This window comes from Pseudophryne corroboree, chromosome 4, assembly GCF_028390025.1.
Source record: "Pseudophryne corroboree isolate aPseCor3 chromosome 4, aPseCor3.hap2, whole genome shotgun sequence".
In the NCBI taxonomy this organism is placed as follows: Eukaryota; Metazoa; Chordata; class Amphibia; order Anura; family Myobatrachidae; genus Pseudophryne; species Pseudophryne corroboree.
The window spans coordinates 584,343,745-584,363,898 of record NC_086447.1 but is presented as its reverse complement, the minus strand read 5'-3'; the positions used below and the strand labels follow the sequence as shown (position 1 = coordinate 584,363,898).

The 20,154-nt window shown below is 45.0% G+C and overlaps 1 protein-coding gene across 1 annotated transcript in view; it reads left to right on the top strand.

The window, feature by feature from the left end:
• Nucleotides 1-4,229: 4,229 nt before the first annotated feature.
• The window catches only part of PLG (plasminogen), a 189,630-nt gene continuing 173,705 nt past the window's right edge, over nucleotides 4,230-20,154 (top strand). Inside the window, exons 1-2 of the mRNA XM_063917521.1 lie at nucleotides 4,230-4,341; nucleotides 19,589-19,724. Coding sequence (XP_063773591.1) covers nucleotides 4,293-4,341; nucleotides 19,589-19,724 — 185 coding nt within the window. The 5' untranslated portion in view covers nucleotides 4,230-4,292. The remainder of the gene's footprint in view (nucleotides 4,342-19,588; nucleotides 19,725-20,154) is intronic.

The following is a 20,154-nucleotide window of genomic DNA, read 5'->3' as shown; positions in this document are numbered from 1 at the left end:
TTCTTGCAGATCTGGATACCAAGTCCTTCTTGGCCAATCCGGAACAATGAGTATTGTTCTCACTCCTCTTTTTCTTATGAGTCTCAGCACCTTGGGTATGAGAGGAAGAGGAGTAAATACCTAGACCGACTGGACCACCCACGGTGTCACCAGTGCGTCCACAGCTATCGCCTGAGGGTCTCAATATCTCTGCAGCTTTTTGTTGAGGCGGGATGCCATCATGTCCACCTGTGGCAGTTCCCACCGACTTGCAATCTGCGTGAAGACTTCTTGATGAAGTCCCCACTCTCCCGGGTGGAGATCGTGCCTGCTGAGGAAGTCTGCTTCCCAGTTGTCCACTCCCGGAATGAACACTGCTGACAGTGCGCTTAAGTGATTCTCCGCCCAGCGAAGAATTCTGGTGGCTTCTACCATCGCCACCCTGCTCCTTGTGCCACCTTGGCGGTTTACATGAGCCACTGCGGTGATGTTGTCTGACTGAATCAGAACCGGTTGGTCGCGAAGCAGGGACTCCGCTTGACATAGGGCGTTGTATATGGCCCTTAGTTCCAGGATGTTGTTGGAAATTTCTTCCCTGTGTGACTGCCCCCCACCCTCGGAGGCTTGCATCCGTGGTCACCAGGACCCAGTCCTGAATGCCGAATCTGCGACCTTCGAGAAGGTGAGCACTCTGCAGCCACCACAGGAGAGACACCGTGGCCCTGGGGGATAGGGTGATTAACCGATGCATCTGAAGATGTGATCCGGACCACTTGTCCAGTAAGTCCCATTGGAAGGTCCTCGCATGGAACCTGCCGAAGGGAATGGCCTCGTATGAAGCCACCATCCTTCCCAGGACTCGAGTGCAGTGATGCACTGACACCTGTTTTGGTTTTAATAGATTCCTGACCAGTGTAATGAGCTCCTGAGCTCTCTCTATCGGGAGATAAACCCTTTTCTGATCTGTGTCTAGGATCATGCCTAGGAGAGGCAGATGAGCTGTAGGAACCAACTGCGACTTTGGAATATATAGAATCCAGCCGTGTTGCCGTTACACTTCCAGAGAAAGTGATACGCTGTTCAGCAACTGCTCTCTTGATCTCGCTTTTATGAGGAGATCGTCCAAGTACGTGATAATAGTTACACCTTGCTTCCGCAGGAGCACCATCATTTCCGCCATTACCTTGGTGAATATTCTCGGGGCCGTGGAGAGCCCAAATGGCAACGTCTGAAATTGGTAATGACAATCCCGTACCGCAATTCTGAGGTACGCCTGATGAGGTGGATAAATGGGGACATGAAGGTATGTATCCTTTATGTCCAGAGTCCCCATAAAATCTCCCCCTTTCAGGCTTGCAATGACCGCTCTTAGCGATTCCATCTTGAACTTAAACCTTTTCAGGTATATGTTCAGGGATTTTAAATTCAATATGGGTCTTACCGAACCGTCTGGTTTCGGGACTACTACATGGTCGAATAATAACCTCCTCCTTGTTGAAGGAGGGGAACCTTGACCACCACCTGTTGAAGATACAATTTGTGAATTGCAGTTAACACTGTTTCCCTCACATAGGGGGAAGCCGGCAGGGCCGTCGGTGAGGGGGCATCTCCTCAAAGTCCAGCTTGTATCCCTGAGACACAATATCTATTGCCCAGGGATCTAACAGGGAGTGAACCCACTTGTGGCTGAACTTACGAAGGCGTGCCCCCACCTGGCCTAGCTCCGCCTGTGGAGCCCCAGCGACATGCGGTGGATTTTGTAGAGGCCGGGGAGGACTTCTGTTCCTGGGAACTAGCTGTGTTGTGCAGCTTCTTTCCTCTGCCCCCGCCTCTGGCAAGAAAGGACCCACCTCTGACTTTCTTGTTTCTTTGTTCGAAAGGCTGCATTTGATAATGTCGTGCTTTCCTAGGTTGTGCAGGAATATAAGGCAAAATATCAGAATTACCAGCTATAGCTGTGGAGACCAGGTCCGAGAACCCTTCTCCACACAATCCTCAGCCTTCCATATGCCTCTTAAGTCGGCATCATCTGTCCATTGCATATTCTACAGGACACTTCAAGCAGAAATCGACATAGCTTTGACTCTAGGACCCAGTAGACTCATGTCTCTTTGGGCATGTTTTATATATATATATATATATATATATATATATCATTAAGACAGCATCTATAATATATATATCTCTATATATATATATATATATATATATATATACATACTAGGGTCTCAATCTCTGCTGATAAGGCACCTGTCCACGCAGCCAAAGCGCTATAAACCCATGCCGACACAATCGCCGGTCTGAGTAGTGTACCAGAATGTGCACGCTATTTGCAGGATCCCTGAGAATAGCTGTTACATCAGGGCTACCTTTTGGGCAAATGTGACACCCTAGGGGAAGATTCCCATCGTATCCTGGCCCTAGTGGGGAAAGGATACTCCCTGAGAATTCTTTGTGGGAAACTGCAGTCTCTTGTCTGGAGATTCCCGCCCTTTTTCATCATGAGAGGAGGGAAATTTACCTCAGCTTTCTTCCCCTTAAACATGTGTACCCTTGTGTCAGGGACAGATGAGTCATCAGTGATATGCAAATCATCTTTTATTACAATAATCATATATTGAATACTTTTCTGCCATTTTGGCTGTAACTTTGCATTATCGTAGTCGACACTGGAGTCAGACTCCGTGTCGATATCAGTGTCTATTATTTTGGATAGTGAGCATTGAGAGACTCTGAAGGTCTCTGCGACATAGGGACAGACATGGGTAGATTTCCCGTCTGTTCTCTAATCTTTTGTGCAATAAATTCACCTTAGTACTTAATTACACATATACAAACAGGTGTCGGCGTTGTCGATGGAGACACCCTCTCACACACATATTTGCTCCATCTCCTCCTTAGGGGAGCCTTTTACCTCAGACATGTCGACACACACGTACCGACACACCACACACTCAGGGAATGCTCATCTGAAGACAATTCCCCCATAAGGCCCTTTGGAGAGACAGAGAGAGAGTATGCCAGCACACACCCCAGCGCTATTAACCCAGGAATAACAGTAACTTAATGTTAACCCAGTAGCTGCTGTTTATATTGATTTTTGCGCCTAATTATGTGCCCCCCCTCTCTTTTTACCCTCTTCTACCGTGTAACTGCAGGGGAGAGGCTGGGGAGCTTCCTCTCAGTGGTGCTGTGGAGAAAAAACATGGCGCTGGTGAGTGCTGAGGAAGAATCCCCGCCCCCTCGATGGCGGGCTTCTGTCCCGCTTTCATGTACAATATTTGGCGGGGGCTCATACATATATACAGTGCCCAACTGTATATTATGCAAACTTTTGCCAAAGAGGTCTCTAATTGCTGCCCAGGGCGCCCCCCCCCCCCCGCGCCCTGCACCCTTACAGTGACCGAAGTATGTGGGTGTAGTGTGGGAGCAATGGCGCACAGCTGCAGTGGTGTGCGCTACCTCAGTGAAGACTGGAGTCTCCTGCCGCTGATTTCGAAGTCTTCTTGCTTCTTTCACCCGGCTTCTGTCTTCCGGCTCTGCGAGGGGGACGGCGGCGCGGCTCCGGGATCAGACGACAAAGGGTGAGATCCTGTGTACGATCCCTCTGGAGCTAATGGTGTCCAGTAGCCTAAGAAGCAGGACCTATCTGCAGAGAGTAGGGCTGCTTCTCTCCCCTCAGTCCCATGATGCAGGGAGTCTGTTGCCAGCAGAGCTCCCTGAAAATAAAAAAACCTAACAAAATACTTTCTTATAGCAAGCTCAGGAGAGCTCATCCGGGCACAGATTCAAACTGAGGTCTTGAGGAGGGACATAGAGGGAGGAGCCAGAGCACACCAGAATCTAAATTCTTTCTTAAAGTGCCCATGTCTTCTGCGGAGGCCGTCTATTCCCCATGGTCCTTACGGAGTCCCCAGCATCCACTAGGACGTTAGAGAAATCTTCTTTTCTCCTCCCCCTGACATGGGTTGTTGATTATGGTTGGTGTTGATAGCAATCCATTTCTAAAGCTGGTACTATCAAATTACAGGTTTTACTAACAAAGAATATATTACATATTTTGCAGAACAGTTATTATTCTGTACCACATAAAATTTGGATAGGATTTCCCAATTGTTCTTACAAATCATAGACCGTAAATAGGAGCTTACAACACTTCCATCCAAGGCTATGTTTGAACAATTTGAAGTATAAGGATCTAGAGGTCACTTGGATAATGATTGATTAAAGCTAGCAACTTTGTTTGTTAAAGTGAGTTTTGTGTCCATCACCTGAAGGTAGTGTTCTCAGATCATTCCTAAATCTCACCTAAAATGATCACTAGCAATCTTGTGTTTCTCCTTCTTTTCTTGCCAAGTACAGGTAAGAGATTTTAATGTACAGTATGTTTGTTAATTTGCCTTTTGTAACTTTTATTTACCAATACATTTAATTTATTTTTAATGCTATCCTAATATTGGGGCAAAGAAACCCAAATAAATCAAATAAATAACAGGTTTGTTGTATTTGAAATATCTTTGGATGTACAATGTTTTTTGGTGGTGGAAGAGTCATTAGGATGACTGGAGGAGTTCTGAAAAACATTCAAGATCTGCTGCTATGCCACTAAAGGCACCTGTTCATTATAATGACCGCCTGCAAATACAGGAGATCCTGGCTGCAGATCCAAAACTACCAGAGCACTTTAGTATTGCCCTAGGATGGGGTAAGCTAGCCCTATCACTGCTACTCTTGCCAATAATTAGGATCTGGGAAAGTTTACACTGATGCATACCTAGTTCATACATGTGCAAGGAGGGTGCAAATGGATATAATTGAAGGGAGAAGGCTCCAAGAGCTACTAACATCTGAAGGTAGAATCAGTTCTATCAATAAGACAGTAAAAACTTTCAGTTTTTGGAGCGTAATGAATTTAGGTTCCCATTCTACTGAAAGGGGATGCGAGGCCTAAAGGGGGTATGATGTGCGCAGGAGATATCAGTGAGATTGTGTGGGATATTGTTCTTTGCTATTAGCTGCTTCAGACTCAGGATAGGTTGACTTCAGTGAGATTGCTGCCGTGAAGTCACCCGTGCATAGGAAAATATCTCCCTCCATGATCCTAACTTTGTATTGGATATTCCCAGAACTGATAAGCTTTTGATACTTTTTAAGGTGACCACACACGCAGGCTGGTTGTTGAGCAAATATAGCCATTCACTTTAATATTTTATCAATTTTTGGTAAAATCATTCTCATTGTGCAATGCTCCCTATAGAAATTGACTAGACAGATATTAATTTGTTACCCATGGTATTAGGGTGAAACTATTATATGATCACGATTTATCATTATTTTCTTTTATTATTTGGTGGACTGTTTTTATTATACATGAGAATGAGCTTAAATGTCATTTTCCTTTACAGTGCTAAATTGCTCTCTGTACCATTGTGACTGCTAAAGGGTATTACATATTTATGAATGTTACTAGAAACACTTTTTGCAATTTATACTGTAGGTTAAGTGGAGCATTTACTGTTCCTGATACTGCACTATAAGGCAACAGAAAACATGAAGGCCTGTGCTAATTGTAAGTAGAGATGAGCGGGTTCGGTTTCTTTGAATCCGAACCCGCACGAACTTCACTTTTTTTTTCACGGGTCCGAGCGACTCGGATCTTCCCGCCTTGCTCGGTTAACCCGAGCGCGCCCGAACGTCATCATGACGCTGTCGGATTCTCGCGAGGCTCGGATTCTATCGCGAGACTCGGATTCTATATAAGGAGCCGCGCGTCGCCGCCATTTTCACACGTGCATTGAGATTGATAGGGAGAGGACGTGGCTGGCGTCCTCTCCATTTAGATTAGATTTAGAAGAGAGAGAGAGAGAGAGATTGCTGTGATACTGTAGATTAGAAGAGAGTGCAGAGTGCAGACAGAGTTTAGTGACTGACGACCACAGTGACCAGTGACCACCAGAGACAGTGCAGTTGTTTGTTTTATTTAATATATCCGTTCTCTGCCTGAAAAAAACGATACACAGTCACACAGTGACTCAGTCTGTGTGCACTGCTCAGCCCAGTGTGCTGCACATCAATGTATTGTATATAAAGCTTATAATTGTGGGGGAGACTGGGGAGCACTGCAGGTTGTTATAGCAGGAGCCAGGAGTACATGATAAATAATATTATATTAAAATTAAACAGTGCACACTTTTGCTGCAGGAGTGCCACTGCCAGTGTGACTAGTGGTGACCAGTGCCTGACCACCAGTATATTAGTAGTATTGTATACTATCTCTTTATCAACCAGTCTATATTAGCAGCAGACACAGTACAGTGCGGTAGTTCACGGCTGTGGCTACCTCTGTGTCGGCACTCGGCAGGCAGTCCGTCCATCCATAATTGTATTATATACCACCTAACCGTGGTTTTTTTTTTCTTTCTTTATACCGTCGTCATAGTCATACTAGTTGTTACGAGTATACTACTATCTCTTTATCAACCAGTGTACAGTGCGGTAGTTCACGGCTGTGGCTACCTCTGTGTCGGAACTCGGCAGGCAGTCCGTCCATCCATAATTGTATTATAATATATACCACCTAACCGTGGTTTTTTTTTCGTTCTTTATACCGTCGTCATACTAGTTGTTACGAGTATACTACTATCTCTTTATCAACCAGTGTACAGTGCGGTAGTTCACGGCTGTGGCTACCTCTGTGTCGGAACTCGGCAGGCAGTCCGTCCATCCATAATTGTATTATAATATATACCACCTAACCGTGTTTTTTTTTTCGTTCTTTATACCGTCGTCATACTAGTTGTTACGAGTATACTACTATCTCTTTATCAACCAGTGTACAGTGCGGTAGTTCACGGCTGTGGCTACCTCTGTGTCGGCACTCGGCAGGCAGTCCGTCCAACCATAATTGTATTATATACCACCTAACCGTGGTTTTTTTTTCATTCTTTATACCGTCGTCATACTAGTTGTTACGAGTATACTACTATCTCTTTATCAACCAGTGTACAGTGCGGTAGTTCACGGCTGTGGCTACCTCTGTGTCGGCACTCGGCAGGCAGTCCGTCCAACCATAATTGTATTATATACCACCTAACCGTGGTTTTTTTTTCATTCTTTATACCGTCGTCATACTAGTTGTTACGAGTATACTACTATCTCTTTATCAACCAGTGTACAGTGCGGTAGTTCACGGCTGTGGCTACCTCTGTGTCGGCACTCGGCAGCCCATCCATAATTGTATATACCAGTGACCTAACCGTGTTTTTTTTTTCTTTCTTTATACATACATACTAGTTACGAGTATACTATCTCTTTATCAACCAGTCTATATATTAGCAGCAGACACAGTACAGTGCGGTAGTTCACGGCTGTGGCTACCTCTGTGTCGGCACTCGGCAGCCCGTCCATAATTGTATATACCACCTAACCGTGGTTTTTTTTTCTTTCTTTATACATACATACTAGTTACGAGTATACTATCTCTTTATCAACCAGTCTATATATTAGCAGCAGACACAGTACAGTGCGGTAGTTCACGGCTGTGGCTACCTCTGTGTCGGCACTCCGCAGCCCGTCCATAATTGTATATACCAGTGACCTAACCGTGGTTTTTTTTTCTTTCTTTATACATACATACTAGTTACGAGTATACTATCTCTTTATCAACCAGTCTATATATTAGCAGCAGACACAGTACAGTGCGGTAGTTCACGGCTGTGGCTACCTCTGTGTCGGCACTCGGCAGCCCGTCCATAATTGTATATACCAGTGACCTAACCGTGGTTTTTTTTTCTTTCTTTATACATACATACTAGTTACGAGTATACTATCTCTTTATTAACCAGTCTATATATTAGCAGCAGACACAGTACAGTGCGGTAGTTCACGGCTGTGGCTACCTCTGTGTCGGCACTCGGCAGCCCGTCCATAATTGTATATACCAGTGACCTAACCGTGGTTTTTTTTTCTTTCTTTATACATACATACTAGTTACGAGTATACTATCTCTTTATCAACCAGTCTATATATTAGCAGCAGACACAGTACAGTGCGGTAGTTCACGGCTGTGGCTACCTCTGTGTCGGCACTCGGCAGCCCGTCCATAATTGTATACTAGTATCCAATCCATCCATCTGCATTGTTTACCTGAGGTGCCTTTTAGTTGTGCCTATTAAAATATGGAGAACAAAAATGTTGAGGTTCCAAAATTAGGGAAAGATCAAGATCCACTTCCACCTCGTGCTGAAGCTGCTGCCACTAGTCATGGCCGAGACGATGAAATGCCAGCAACGTCGTCTGCCAAGGCCGATGCCCAATGGCATAGTACAGAGCATGTCAAAACCAAAACACCAAATATCAGTAAAAAAAGGACTCCAAAACCTAAAATAAAATTGTCGGAGGAGAAGCGTAAACTTGCCAATATGCCATTTACCACACGGAGTGGCAAGGAACGGCTGAGGCCCTGGCCTATGTTCATGGCTAGTGGTTCAGCTTCACATGAGGATGGAAGCACTCAGCCTCTCGCTAGAAAACTGAAAAGACTCAAGCTGGCAAAAGCACCGCAAAGAACTGTGCGTTCTTTGAAATCCCAAATCCACAAGGAGAGTCCAATTGTGTCGGTTGCGATGCCTGACCTTCCCAACACTGGACGTGAAGAGCATGCGCCTTCCACCATTTGCACGCCCCCTGCAAGTGCTGGAAGGAGCACCCGCAGTCCAGTTCCTGATAGTCAGATTGAAGATGTCAGTGTTGAAGTACACCAGGATGAGGAGGATATGGGTGTTGCTGGCGCTGGGGAGGAAATTGACCAGGAGGATTCTGATGGTGAGGTGGTTTGTTTAAGTCAGGCACCCGGGGAGACACCTGTTGTCCGTGGGAGGAATATGGCCGTTGACATGCCAGGTGAAAATACCAAAAAAATCAGCTCTTCGGTGTGGAGGTATTTCACCAGAAATGCGGACAACAGGTGTCAAGCCGTGTGTTCCCTTTGTCAAGCTGTAATAAGTAGGGGTAAGGACGTTAACCACCTCGGAACATCCTCCCTTATACGTCACCTGCAGCGCATTCATAATAAGTCAGTGACAAGTTCAAAAACTTTGGGTGACAGCGGAAGCAGTCCACTGACCAGTAAATCCCTTCCTCTTGTAACCAAGCTCACGCAAACCACCCCACCAACTCCCTCAGTGTCAATTTCCTCCTTCCCCAGGAATGCCAATAGTCCTGCAGACCATGTCACTGGCAAGTCTGACGAGTCCTCTCCTGCCTGGGATTCCTCCGATGCATCCTTGCGTGTAACGCCTACTGCTGCTGGCGCTGCTGTTGTTGCCGCTGGGAGTCGATGGTCATCCCAGAGGGGAAGTCGTAAGCCCACTTGTACTACTTCCAGTAAGCAATTGACTGTTCAACAGTCCTTTGCGAGGAAGATGAAATATCACAGCAGTCATCCTACTGCAAAGCGGATAACTGAGTCCTTGACAACTATGTTGGTGTTAGACGTGCGTCCGGTATCCGCCGTTAGTTCACAGGGAACTAGACAATTTATTGAGGCAGTGTGCCCCCGTTACCAAATACCATCTAGGTTCCACTTCTCTAGGCAGGCGATACCGAGAATGTACACGGACGTCAGAAAAAGACTCACCAGTCTCCTAAAAAATGCAGTTGTACCCAATGTCCACTTAACCACGGACATGTGGACAAGTGGAGCAGGGCAGGGTCAGGACTATATGACTGTGACAGCCCACTGGGTAGATGTATGGACTCCCGGCGCAAGAACAGCAGCGGCGGCACCAGTAGCAGCATCTCGCAAACGCCAACTCTTTCCTAGGCAGGCTACGCTTTGTATCACCGCTTTCCAGAATACGCACACAGCTGAAAACCTCTTACGGCAACTGAGGAAGATCATCGCGGAATGGCTTACCCCAATTGGACTCTCCTGTGGATTTGTGGCATCGGACAACGCCAGCAATATTGTGTGTGCATTAAATATGGGCAAATTCCAGCACGTCCCATGTTTTGCACATACCTTGAATTTGGTGGTGCAGAATTTTTTAAAAAACGACAGGGGCGTGCAAGAGATGCTGTCGGTGGCCAGAAAAATTGCGGGACACTTTCGGCGTACAGGCACCACGTACAGAAGACTGGAGCACCACCAAAAACTACTGAACCTGCCCTGCCATCATCTGAAGCAAGAAGTGGTAACGAGGTGGAATTCAACCCTCTATATGCTTCAGAGGTTGGAGGAGCAGCAAAAGGCCATTCAAGCCTATACAATTGAGCACGATATAGGAGATGGAATGCACCTGTCTCAAGTGCAGTGGAGAATGATTTCAACGTTGTGCAAGGTTCTGATGCCCTTTGAACTTGCCACACGTGAAGTCAGTTCAGACACTGCTAGCCTGAGTCAGGTCATTCCCCTCATCAGGCTTTTGCAGAAGAAGCTGGAGGCATTGAAGAAGGAGCTAAAAGGGAGCGATTCCGCTAGGCATGTGGGACTTGTGGATGCAGCCCTTAATTCGCTTAACAAGGATTCACGGGTGGTCAATCTGTTGAAATCAGAGCACTACATTTTGGCCACCGTGCTCGATCCTAGATTTAAAGCCTACCTTGGATCTCTCTTTCCGGCAGACACAGGTCTGCTGGGGTTGAAAGACCTGCTGGTGACAAAATTGTCAAGTCAAGCGGAACGCGACCTGTCAACATCTCCTCCTTCACATTCTCCCGCAACTGGGGGTGCGAGGAAAAGGCTCAGAATTCCGAGCCCACCCGCTGGCGGTGATGCAGGGCAGTCTGGAGCGACTGCTGATGCTGACATCTGGTCCGGACTGAAGGACCTGACAACGATTACGGACATGTCGTCTACTGTCACTGCATATGATTCTCTCAACATTGATAGAATGAATGGTGGAGGATTATATGAGTGACCGCATCCAAGTAGGCACGTCACACAGTCCGTACTTATACTGGCAGGAAAAAGAGGCAATTTGGAGGCCCTTGCACAAACTGGCTTTATTCTACCTAAGTTGCCCTCCCACAAGTGTGTACTCCGAAAGAGTGTTTAGTGCCGCCGCTCACCTTGTCAGCAATCGGCGTACGAGGTTACATCCAGAAAATGTGGAGAAGATGATGTTCATTAAAATGAATTATAATCAATTCCTCCGCGGAGACATTGACCAGCAGCAATTGCCTCCACAAAGTACACAGGGAGCTGAGATGGTGGATTCCAGTGGGGACGAATTGATAATCTGTGAGGAGGGGGATGTACACGGTGATATATCGGAGGGTGAAGATGAGGTGGACATCTTGCCTCTGTAGAGCCAGTTTGTGCAAGGAGAGATTAATTGCTTCTTTTTTGGGGGGGGTCCAAACCAACCCGTCATATCAGTCACAGTCGTGTGGCAGACCCTGTCACTGAAATGATGGGTTGGTTAAAGTGTGCATGTCCTGTTTTGTTTATACAACATAAGGGTGGGTGGGAGGGCCCAAGGATAATTCCATCTTGCACCTCTTTTTTCTTTTCTTTTTCTTTGCATCATGTGCTGATTGGGGAGGGTTTTTTGGAAGGGACATCCTGCGTGACACTGCAGTGCCACTCCTAGATGGGCCCGGTGTTTGTGTCGGCCACTAGGGTCGCTAATCTTACTCACACAGCTACCTCATTGCGCCTCTTTTTTTCTTTGCGTCATGTGCTGTTTGGGGAGGGTTTTTTGGAAGGGACATCCTGCGTGACACTGCAGTGCCACTCCTAGATGGGCCCGGTGTTTGTGTCGGCCACTAGGGTCGCTAATCTTACTCACACAGTCAGCTACCTCATTGCGCCTCTTTTTTTCTTTGCGTCATGTGCTGTTTGGGGAGGGTTTTTTGGAAGGGCCATCCTGCGTGACACTGCAGTGCCACTCCTAGATGGGCCCGGTGTTTGTGTCGGCCACTAGGGTCGCTAATCTTACTCACACAGTCAGCTACCTCATTGCGCCTCTTTTTTTCTTTGCGTCATGTGCTGTTTGGGGAGGGTTTTTTGGAAGGGCCATCCTGCGTGACACTGCAGTGCCACTCCTAGATGGGCCCGGTGTTTGTGTCGGCCACTAGGGTCGCTAATCTTACTCACACAGCTACCTCATTGCGCCTCTTTTTTTCTTTGCGTCATGTGCTGTTTGGGGAGGGTTTTTTGGAAGGGACATCCTGCGTGACACTGCAGTGCCACTCCTAGATGGGCCCGGTGTTTGTGTCGGCCACTAGGGTCGCTTATCTTACTCACACAGCGACCTCGGTGCAAATTTTAGGACTAAAAATAATATTGTGAGGTGTGAGGTATTCAGAATAGACTGAAAATGAGTGTAAATTATGGTTTTTGAGGTTAATAATACTTTGGGATCAAAATGACCCCCAAATTCTATGATTTAAGCTGTTTTTTAGTGTTTTTGGAAAAAAACACCCGAATCCAAAACACACCCGAATCCGACAAAAATAATTCGGTGAGGTTTTGCCAAAACGCGTTCGAACCCAAAACACGGCCGCGGAACCGAACCCAAAACCAAAACACAAAACCCGAAAAATTTCAGGCGCTCATCTCTAATTGTAAGCTTAGAAACTCATTTAAAATGTTGAGGGGTGGGGTGCTTGTTTTATTTATTTTGTCCCAAATGAAATAAAACACTGATTTATGAAACATTGTTCACATTTCTTTGTTATTATCAGTATTATGTAATGGATGTCTTAATTTTCTGACATGGTAAAAAGAGATTTCAATATACATACAATATATTGCAAAACGGACATCGGAAATGTTACAGAATATCTTTACATCTTACTCGACAGCAAGCAGCAGGATTACAGATATTATAGTGACAAAAATATAAAGTTTATTTTAATGCAATGTGAACTAGATATACAGTATATATATATATATATATATATATATATATATATATATATCTATCCATGGTTAGCCTGGCCCTCATGGGTAAAGGGGAACCCCACGGTGGGCCCCACTGCCTAGTGGTCAGGTTCCAGACTCTGCATTAATTATACACTATACATATGTTACATTATACTGCACAGGACTATGGTGTATTTTCTACAGAGCATTGCTGTTATTAATCTGGCACATTATCATGCATGCACTAGCAGTATTTACTGTATATTTATCAAGGGACCCAGACCATAAACTCACTGGTTAGCCAAGCTTCTGTGGTGAGTGGTCACACCCCCTCTGGAGACTGGCCACACCCCTAATCACGAGCCCCTTACATTGCATTCCCCCGGAGGGCCCTTCATGCCCCATTCCGAGACTATATATATATAAATATTGTATTTAGTCCATTTCAAGAAATTAATTTCTAAATGCGACAACCTGGAGAGGAAGAAACATTTTTTTTATTATTTTAAAAAAGCTGTTAAAAGCAGCCACTGCTTACAATATATTTGAAGTCTCTCATTAATTCATATTTTCTGTATCTCATGCTGTTAACACTATTAGTGTCTTTTTTATAGATATATGTTTATTTGGTGTATTTAAAAAAAATGATATGACTATTGTGCTACATATGTTATGTCTATATTCACTATGTTGACATTGACTATGGCGACACGAGGATGCCGCTGCCAGTACAGTATCTCTACATGGTTCTACTTCTGCTTATAGCATTGTAACCATGCTGGCATTATAACATTAACAAAAAAGAGAATGCTGGGAGCACAGACAGATAAAATTAACAATTTAATAATCAATTAAATAGTATAAATATAAAAAAGCACAATGATCAATAAAATATATCATGAATGACATATGAGCATAGAACATAAATAAATATAGAGCATATTGCACCACATTATATATGTATATATTTGTACTATGTTAGGCGCTGCAGAACTCTTGAGGTGCCATATAAATAAACACTACTACTACTACTACTACTACTACTACTACTACTAAAAATAATAATAATAATAATAATAATAATAATAATTTATGTTCTATGCTCGTATGTCCTTCCTGATATATTTTATTGATCATTGTGTGTTCTAAAACATTTATAATATTAATAATTTTATTTATATAGCGCTCTTACTCCAATAGGACTCAAGGCGCTTAACAGATACATAGCATAATATAGTACAGACAATAATGAAGAACAGAAAAACTTTTCATAAAATACAGAAGCATGGAGATACTAAAGGGACATTATGGAAATGCTTGAGTCTCCTTTTGAAGGATTCTATAGTTGGGGCCTCTCGCACTGTGCGGGGAAGTGAGTTCCATAGAGTTGGAGTCGCATGACTAAAAGCTCGACCACCAGATGAATTACAGGAGATTCTATGTACTGCTAAAAGTCCTTCATATACAGATCGCAGTAATCGAGTGGGGCAGTATGGTGTCAGAAGCTGCTTCAGGTACCTTGGGCCCTGGTCATGTAGGGCTTTGAAACTCAGTAAGCCAGTCTTGAAGATGATTCGCCATCTTACAGGCAGCCAGTGAAGGGAGTAGAGTATGGGTGTTATGTGGCTAGAACGGGGCTGGTTGGTTAACAGCCTGGCAGCTGTGTTTTGCACCAGCTGTAAGCGGTGCAATTCTTTTGCTGGGAGACCATGGTAGAGGGCATTACAGTAGTCTAATCAAGATTATACAAATGCATGGATGACTTTTGGCAGATCATCTGAGGGAATTAAGTGCTTGATTCTGGCTATGTTCCTCAGGTGAAAGAATGAGGATTTGATTGTGGTTGATATCTGATGTTTAAGTGTCAAGCCACCAACCAGGACAACGCCAAGATTCCGCACACGATCAGTGGTTTGTAATTCTGAATCCCCGAGTGTAAGTCCAGTTGGTTGGCTATGCTGCAGTCTTGTCCTTTGATGTTGCTGTCCTATCATAAGGACCTCTGTTTTATCCGGGTTAAGTCGCAGCCAACTGGCACTCATCCACTCCTGGAGCTCAGCTAGACAGCCATTTAGGGTTGCTATTGGGTTATCAGTGCCTGGAGCAAAGGATAAGTACAGTTATGTATCATCTGCATAGCAGTGGTAGACCAGGCCATGGCACCTGATTATTTCGCCCAATGGGAGCATGTATACTGCAAAAAGCATGAGGGATAGTATAGAACCTTGTGGGACACCACATGGCAATGACACTGGTGGTGATGAGTATAATCCAGACGATACTCTCTGTGACCTGCCTGTGAGAAAAGATTTGAACCAGCTTAGGACTGTGCCATCCAGTCCACAAAAATGTATCAGTCACTCAATCAGAAGCCCATGGTCCACGGTATCAAATGCTGCAGAGAGATCCAGAAGGATTAATATTGAACAGTCACCTCTGTCTCTTGCCATCAGAAGATCATTTAACACACACACCAAGGCCGTCTCAGTGCTATGTCTTCTGAATCCTGATTGGAATGGATCATAGATATCATGGGTTGTCAGGCGGGGTTCCAGTTGATTTGCAACCACTTTCTCAATAACCTCTCCTAGAAAAGGAAGGTTTGATACTGGTCTGTAGTTGGTCATGCAGTCGGGATCTAAATTAGTTTTTTTTAAGAAGAGGTCTAACAATTGCTTATTTAATTGATTATTAAACTGTTAATTGTATCTGTCTGCGCTCCAAATATTCTGTTTTTTGTTCTTTCAGCTTCCCCACCACCAAGTAAGCGGCAATCAGATAACTTTCTATATAGAGTATCTTAGAACCGCCTGGTTATTTTTTTTTTTATAACATTAAACATGTTTGTACAGTGATATGGTTATAGTTATAGGGGACTATTCATGAAGTAGTGAAAAGAGTGGAGAAGTGAGCCTGTGGAGAATTTGCCATGGCAACTAATCAGCTGCTCTGTACAAGTATAGTATGTAAATTATAAATGTTACTTCAATGCTGATTGGTTGCCATGGGCAATTTCTCCACTCACTTCTCCACACTTTTCACTGCTTCATGAATAGACTCCATAATGCCTGCGCAGTTAAAATGCTTTAAGTAGCATCACAACCCTGTTGGGATATGGGCAACTGTGTGCTCATGTCCACACAGTCACTGTCAAAAAGTGACTGTTGGCATAATGACCATAGGGCACATGCTTTGGAGAGAAATAGTGGATGGATATAAAGTACCAACCAACCAGCTCCTGTCACGTTTCAAAGACAGCCTGTAACATGGCAGTTAGGAGCTGAGTTGCTGGTACTTTATCTCTCTCCACTTTATCTCTCTCCAAGGCTTAGTACATCTATCCCCTATATGTACCATGATTATTATTATTATACAGTGCTTTTTCTATAAAAAAAAAAGGTGCTGCCTGCTACATGTGTCGTCTGCTTCCCCAGGTCTGCAATCTGCATATATAAACATACCTTTAATGTTACACGCATACCTCCCAACTGTCCCGATTTTCGAGGGACAGTCCCGTTTTTTGGGGACTGTCCCGCTGTCCCACCCGCGGGCCGCAGTGTCCCGTGGTGGTGGTGGTGGTGGTGGGGGGGGGGCAGTTGGGAGGCTCTGTCTCGCAGCGGTGAACAGACGCTGTGCGCACGCGCACAGTGTCTATTCAGTGCAGACAGAGGGAGAGAGGGCATGCCAGCGGCTCACAGAGCACTGGGCATGCCCCCTCAGTGACGAAACTGGGGGCGTGACTCGCGATTGCGGGTCCTCCGTGAAGCCACGCCCCTTTTTATAGACCACACCCCTTTTCGGGAGCGTGTGTCCCTCTTCACCTGCGCTCAAAGTTGGGAGGTATGTTACATGTAATATGTGTGATGGCTGCCTGACTCCTGGGATATTTACACAGGAGTCTGGTGGCGGGCTTATACAGGAAGGAGACCTGAAACTGAGTGCTATGTTTTGGGTGCAACCGTGGCTCTGATACACAGCGCTGCTTATCGCCAGGGTCAGCCAGCCATCACACATATTTCATGCAACATTAAGGGATTGGCTTATATGTTTTAACCAGCAACCATTCAGACCTGATCGTTCGCATCAGGGGCAGATTGGCCCACCAGGACACCATGACAGATTCCGATGGGCCAGTCCCATACCCCCTTCAGCTAGGCTGATTCACACTCAGGCTGGGCTGGCTCACACTGCTTCCAGTATTCGCGGTTCATTGGAATGCAATCCAGAAGTTAGGCCAGAAAGGACTTCCAGGTACCGCTAGGCGCAAAAAGTGTTGAAGCTGTTCTAGCAACGGAGGACCTGGAGAAAGTTTACCAGCCCAGCAGCATCCTCTCCCTGGCCCCGGTAAAGGTCTCTCCCCCTCCCTGTACTTTGAAACCTATAAGGTTAAAAAAAAAAAAAGGGGGTTTGTAGAATGAAAAATCAATAAAATCAGAAGTAGATTAAAGGCATGACAGCAGCATCAGTGGACACTGAAAGTGGGATATCAGTCCTTGTATATTCAGATGTACAGATGTACATCAGGGAAGGGCATTGTAGCAGCATATGCATAAAGTCGCAGGTAAACATTAGCATAATATAAAGCAAAGGAGGCCCCAACTGTGTCTATCTCAGAATCAGGACCTCTGAGGAGTGACCCAGCCCTCTTTACAGACCCCTCCCTCTCAATAGACTCCGCCCCCCTTAGGGCTACTTCCATAAATTTCCCGAGCTGGTGGTCAATCCCAATCCGCTTCTGGTTCGCATAGTCGCTTGCCCACCGGTGAGTGTATTTTAGCTGTGCAAGTGTGCGATCGCATGTGCAGCCAAGTGGTGCAAAAAAACTTTGTGCAGTTTCTGAATTGTCCAGAGCTTACTCAGCCGCTGCGATCACTTCAGCCTGTCCAGGGCCGGAATTGACGTCAGACACCCACCCTGCAAACGCTTGGACATGCTAAATTTTTACAACCACTCCCTGAAAACGGTCAATTGCCACCCACAAACGCCTTCTTCCTATCAATCTCCTTGCGATCGGCTGTGCAAATGGATTCTTTGTAAAACCCATTGCACAGCAATGATCCGCTTTGTACCCGTGCGACTCGCCTGCGCATTTCGGTGCATACGCACAGCGTCTATTCACTGGAAACAGGAGGAGAGGGGGCATGCCAGCAACTCACAGAACGCTGGGCATGCCCCCTCAGTGATGACCATGCCCCCTTTTCGGGAGCGCGCGTGGCTTCACCGTGTATGTGTCCCTCTTTAGAGAATAGAAAGGTTGGGAGGTATGCATCAATGACAGTAGATGGATTTATCTATATATATATATGAAAGGTAAAAAAGGAGACTCACTGATTGACTCATCGTGAAATCTCTTAACCCACAAGGCCTACAATCTTGAAACTTGACAGGTAGCTTCTCCTTAGGTCCCAGGTGTTTGCTAAGAACTGGTTTTACAAATGTCACTGCACATCCACGGAAATCGCCAAAAAATGTATGTGTGTATGTATGTATGTATGTATGTATGTATGTATGTATGTATGTATGTGTATATGTATGTTCCAGCATAACTCCGCAATGCCTGCAGTAATTTACCAAACTTGGTACACATATGACTTACAATCTGAGAACAAACACTATAGGGGTGACACACCTCTAGCATGGATAGGGGTGAGGCAGGAGCACAGAGTATTTCTACAGACAGCATTACTCTGGAATGCCTGCAGCAATTTACACAAAACTTGGTACACATATGATTTACAATCTGGGAACAAACATTGTAGGGTAAGACACGCCTAGCAACTCTAGGAGTGGAACAGCAGCACAGAGTATTTCAGTAGACAGCATAACTCCAGATTGGTTAGAGCAATTTACCCCAAACTTCATACACATATGACTTACAATCTGTGAACAAACACTGTGAAGGTAAAACAACCCTAGCACCCCCAGGGGTTGGACAGCAGCACAGAGTATTTTAGGAGAAAGCAAAACTACGGAATGGCTACTCCAATTTACACCAAACTTGCTACACATATGACTTACAATCTGGGAACAAACACTGTGTGGGTAAGACACCCCTAGGGGTGAGGCAGCAGCACAGAGTATTTCAGCAGACAGCATAAATCTGGAATGGCTGGTGCAATTTACACCAAACTTGGTACACATATGACTTACAATCTGGGAACAAACATTGTGGGGGTAACACACCCCTAGCACCCCTAGGGGTGGGCCAGCAGCACAGACTATATCAGGACATGCATAATATATCAGTGATGACAGGGCTTCATGTGACAGTGGCATTGACATGATGTGAGGAGGGGAATGGAGGTAGCATGAACCCACACACTGAGAGTTATATACTGGAAGTAGCAGGGTCCCCCAGCAGCACATAGTATATCAGGAGATGCATAATGTCCTGCGCTATATAAGAAACTGTAAATAAATAGATCATTTCACAGGGCACTGACATGATGTGAGGAGGGGAATGGAGGCAGCAGGAAGCCACAGACTGAGAGTTGTATAGTGGGAAGAGGGAAGAACAGGGTCCCTTGGGGGATCAAAAAGGGATCCGGTGACTACACAAAGTGTGTCAGGGAAGCAAGATATGCCTATATACTAGATCTCCAACCAACATCAATTAACGAACAACTATAATTCTAATTTACCATCCTCATCCCGTAGCGAAGCACATGTATTCAGCTAGTGCTCAATATAACATAGTTAAAGATCTACAATAACCATTTTTTTCTATTTGTTTGACAGCTGTGGGTGATGAACTAGATGACTATGTAAAAACTGAAGGAGCATGGATGATGGGTAGACAAAGACAGTTTTACACAACGGCAGATGAACTAGAATGTGTCAAGAAGTGTGAAACAGAAAATATGTTTACTTGTAGGTAAGTTGTACGGCTAATGGAGTATACAGGAGCTTTGCACTTATGTACAGTACAACAATCAATTTCAAAGGTATTTTCTTAAACTCGCAGGACAAAATGTATCAAATGCTGATTTTCTCTGTGTATCTGGGTCTGAAACCCCTGCACAGCAGTACCCATTGAAAGCAATTTTACACTCCAACCCACCTACTGTATGATGTCAATGAACTTAGACTCCTAAATAACATGATGCGGTTTAAGGCAAACCGCATGTAGTTAAAAAAAAATTGCCACAATTTTGGAGGGGGCCATGAATTAACTCAGTCAATCAGGTGCAGTCTCTCATTATTCATAATAAGTGACTACTCCTGATAGGCTTCCCATCTCTAAAGAGTAGGCAGACTTGCCAAAGGTTACCTCATTTGTGTGGGGTAGCTTCTTTTGTACTGAA